At 45.7% G+C, this 4,781-nt stretch overlaps 1 protein-coding gene across 1 annotated transcript; it reads left to right on the forward strand.

Moving 5' to 3' along the window:
• The first annotated feature begins 2,386 nt into the window (after positions 1-2,386).
• On the forward strand, positions 2,387-4,573 carry LOC310796272 (E3 ubiquitin/ISG15 ligase TRIM25-like). The gene has a single exon (XM_083658432.1). The coding sequence runs from the start codon at positions 2,402-2,404 to the stop codon at positions 4,049-4,051; it is 1,650 nt and encodes a 549-aa protein (XP_083514558.1). The 5' UTR covers positions 2,387-2,401; the 3' UTR covers positions 4,052-4,573.
• The last annotated feature ends 208 nt before the right edge of the window (positions 4,574-4,781 follow it).

Raw genomic sequence — 4,781 nt, forward strand, 5'->3', positions numbered from 1 at the left:
ATCACTGGCAGCATGCTGACATCACGTCACCTGATCACTGGCAGCATGCTGACATCCAACAGACGGCGTCCCGACGAGAGAGACGGACGGAGGAGAGAGACGATATGAGATATGAGAAATAAGAGAACTGAAGCTCCAGTCTGATGGTGCTTGATAGATGAGAAATGCTAGGCGAGACATTTTACACTAAGTGCAGACATGGACAGACTTAACTAGTCATTGAGGCAATATGCCACAAATATTCCCGGAGGAGTTTCTAGGTTTGAAAATTATGGATATGTACAGCACATGCTGGTGTGTAAGTGCAGGAAAAGACGTTCAGACCATTCTTGGAATTTCACAATTATTTTTCTTTTATTGCCTATTATTATTTACAACCTACTGTAAGACTTTGGGAAAGGGGAGGTGGAACAAAGGATTGCATTTCAAAGAATGTGTGCAATATACCTGGGGATCAGCCCCTGCTAACGTCAATTAAGTCCCATGTAATTATGCTCATGGTTTGGGTCATGACGCATGCAGGTGTAAATCTTCTCCCTGGCCAGCCCAGCCCAGCCAGATTCAACATGGTGGTCAATTTTACTCTGTTTACTTGTTCCTAGAAACACTGCTTGGAAACTGTCTTAATTGGCGCTAACAGCACACAGCACAACACACCTGATGTGATGACAACCTAACATGACGCTGCCAGATGGTTTGCTTTCACATACAGTAACCATCTGGGACCGAGTCGCTCGAGAAACCGTTTCAAAGGTACTTTCAAAAAAGTACCTTGCAGGTGATTGGATGAAGCAGCCACGCCCCCTCTCTGTTTTTAATGTCAGGACATGATGCAATCTGGCCCATTTGGCCACCTGTCTATTATGTCTAATCAGTGGTGGAAATGTCCAGGTTTTACTCTGGGAACCCTACTTACGCAGGATGGGGGTCCCTGGATGCAGCACGGCCTGGGCGGGGGGCATAGGATATTATTTCTGAATGCTTGACTGTTTGTTTTACTCATTATACCATTACAGCTATGTAAAAATATCTTACAAAAGTTGGAGAGAGAGAGAGAGAGAGCCATTCTAAATAGTTAATTTCCACAAGCCACTTACAAGGTTTTGGAACTTTATTTTAAAATGTTGCACTTAAAGTGAGGGGAATAAGGGAGGGAGAGAGATTGATTTATGGTTTGTATTTAAACACACACTGTCTCTTTAAAGGAGAATTTCGTTTTTTTTTAACCTGGAGCCATTTCCTGGCATTAATTATGAATTGGCCACTCACCTAGCGATGTCTGCAGCGTTTCTGGGCGTCCTAGCGTTGTTTTGAGATCAATATCGTCCAAGTCAGTGTAAAATGGAGTTGATTTGGGGCCAAGTGGTAGCCTGTATTTCCTGCATCTAAATAGCTATTTTTCTTCCCGTTTTCGCCACATATCGCCATAATCAGATCCGTCAACATCCAGCCGAGTGTTATTTCACCCCAGGCTGTTTCCTGGACTGCACACGGATCAAATTACCTCAAACGTGATCTAGGTCACCAAGTCTCGTGAAGTCCCGCGATACTTTCCTGTCGACTGGCCAAATACAGGCAGGACGCTTTGCGGTCGTGGTTTTAGCGTAACCTATGTGGGGTTTGGCGTAACCTATGTGGGATTCGAAATAACGAAGGTTATGCCAAACCCCACATAGGTTACGGCAAACCCCACATAGGTTACGCTAAAACCACGACCGCAAAGCGTCCTGCCTGTATTTGGCCAGTCGACAGGAAAGTATCGCGGGACTTCACGAGACTTGGTGACCTAAATCACGTTTGAGGTAATTTGATCCGTGTGCAGTCCAGGAAACAGCCTGGGGTGAAATAACACTCGGCTGGATGTTGACGGATCTGATTATGGCGATATGTGGCGAAAACGGGAAGAAAAATAGCTATTTAGATGCAGGAAATACAGGCTACCACTTGGCCCCAAATCAACTCCATTTTACACTGACTTGGACGATATTGATCTCAAAACAACGCTAGGACGCCCAGAAACGCTGCAGACATCGCTAGGTGAGTGGCCAATTCATAATTAATGCCAGGAAATGGCTCCAGGTTCAAAAAAACCGAAATTCTCCTTTAACACTACTCTTCCTGGAATGAAGCAAACCCTGATGACCCCTCCCTCTTCTCCCCGGTCTCAAACACAGCCAGTTGCGTTCTCGCCACATATTTCCTGTTCCATCCCCTTTCACAGATCTGCCAGTTTAAAGATGGGTGTAAACATGTTGTGAAGTGCAAGAGCTGACCAGCCCATTCGCTGCAGATCAGCACATATACATGAAGACAACAACAGGGGTTTGGTTTGAACCAGAGCCCAGCTTGTTTCAGTTCAGAGGAAGTGAAACTATCTGACTCACTGTCACTGAGAAGTGAAATGGCGCAGCAAGGAATTCAGCTGGACCGGGAGAAATTCTGCTGTTCGATCTGTCTGGATCTACTGAAGGATCCGGTGACTATTCCCTGTGGGCACAGCTACTGCATGAGCTGTATTAAAAGCTACTGGGATGAAGAGGATCAGAAGAAAATCCACAGCTGCCCCCAGTGCAGACAGACCTTCACACCGAGGCCTGTCCTGGTGAAAAGTACCATGTTAGCAGAGTTGGTGGAGGACCTGAGGAAGACCGGACTCCAAGCTGCTCCTCCTGATCACTGCTATGCTGGACATGGAGATGTGGCCTGTGATGTCTGCACTGGGAGAAAGCTGAAAGCCCTCAAGTCCTGTCTGGTGTGTCCGGCCTCTTACTGTGAGCAGCACCTCCAGCCTCACTACGATGCACCTCCATTAAAGAAACACAGGCTGGTGGAAGCCACCGTGAAGCTTCAGGAGAACATCTGCTCTCGTCACGACGAGGTGATGAAGATGTTCTGCCGTACTGATCAGCAGTGTATCTGTTATCTCTGCTCCGTGGACGAACATAAGGGACACGACACAGCCTCAGCTGCCACAGAAAGGGCCGAGAGGCAGAAAGAGCTTGGGGTGAATCGGCAAAAAATCAAGAAGAGACTCCAGGGCAGAGAGAAAGACGTGAAGGTGCTTCAACAGGAGATGAACGCTATGAATCTCTCTGCTGATAAAGCAGTGACAGACAGTGAGAAGATCTTCACTGAGCTGGTCCGTCTCATTGAGAAGAGAAGCTCTGAGGTGAAGCAGCAGATCAGATCCCAGCAGAAAAAGGAAGCGAGTCGGGCTGAAAAACTTCAGGAGAAGATTAAGCGGGAGATCTCTGAGCTGAGGAGGAAAGATGCTGAGCTGGAGCAGCTCTCACACACAGAGGATCACATCCACTTCCTACACAGTTACCCCTCGCTGTCACGTCTCAGTCAATCTACAGACTCACCCAGGATCGATACCCGTCCTCTGCTCTTCTTTGAGGATGTGACTGCAGCTGTGTCTGAGGCCAGAGATAAACTACAGGACATCCTGTCAGAGGAATGGCCTCATAAGATCTCACTGACAGTGACTGAACCACAGCCCAAGACCAGAGCTGACTTCTTACAATATGCACGTCAGATCACACTGGATCCAAACACAGCAAACACACAGCTGTTATTATCTGAGGGGAACAGAAAAGCAGCATGCATGAGTAGAGAACCGCCATCTTCTAGTCACCCAGACAGATTCACTTTCTGGCAGCAGGTCCTGAGTAGAGAGGGTCTGACTGGACGTTGTTACTGGGAGGTGGAGTGGAGCGGGAGGGGAGTTTCAATAGCAGTCTCATATAAAGATATTAGCAGAACAGAGAGAAAAGGTGGATTTGGATACAATGACAAGTCGTGGGCATTAGACTATTACAGCAATAGTTATCAGTTCAGACATAAGAGTATCATAGCTCCCATCTCTGTCCCTCGATCCTCCAGAGTAGGAGTGTACCTGGATCACAAGGCAGGTATGTTGTCCTTCTACAACGTCTCTGAAACCATGACTCTCCTCCACAGAGTCCAGACCACATTCACTCAGCCTCTCCATCCTGGACTGATGTGTTATTACATTGGAGTCACTGCTGAGCTGTGTAAGCTCAAGTAGACAGGAAGTAGCAATGTGTGGGATTCAGTGTTTTACCTTTTTTAATATCTCTCTCTCCATCTTTGCTGCTTAGCTCTCATTGCTGTGGTGTTTCTGCACTGCCATTAGATCACCTGTCAGTCAAACAGTGTGGGCGGGACTGTGACGTCTTTTTCAGAGTTGAATTTTCTGTTGATGACGTTTGATTTCCTGTAGGTGGCTCTTTTCTTTGTGTTATACTGTATCAGTCGGTGATAGTGAGTATCCAAACACACAAGTATTCATATGAAAACATAACCTGTTGTGTGGTCTGTATAGTTATTATTGTTGTGTATTTCTATTGTGACTGTAATATTTTATGCTGTTCCTGTTCCACTCCATGTTGCCTTAATTGACTAGAAGTATTCCCTTTATTTTTCTGTGTGTGTGTGTGTGTGTGTGTGTGTGTGTGTGTGTGTGTGTGTGTGTGTGTGTGTGTGTGTGTGTGTGTGTGCACATGCGTGCGTGTTTGTGTGGATATGTTAATATTTAGTTGGGAAGATTGGACCACTCTTTTACAAAGCTTTAGTGATTGAATGTGTGATCAAAGTGAATGTTTGTATTGCAAAGATCAATAAAAAAAAAATCCCCAAGAATGAATAAAATATTTCTTCTGTATTCATTCCAGGAAGTACATACTGTACATAACACGTGCATGAATGTAGAAAATAACTACTTTAACATTGGGGGTTGATACTGTATGTTCCAGTTG

This window comes from Poromitra crassiceps, assembly GCF_964638095.1.
Source record: "Poromitra crassiceps genome assembly, chromosome: 22".
Classification (NCBI taxonomy): Eukaryota; Metazoa; Chordata; class Actinopteri; order Beryciformes; family Melamphaidae; genus Poromitra; species Poromitra crassiceps.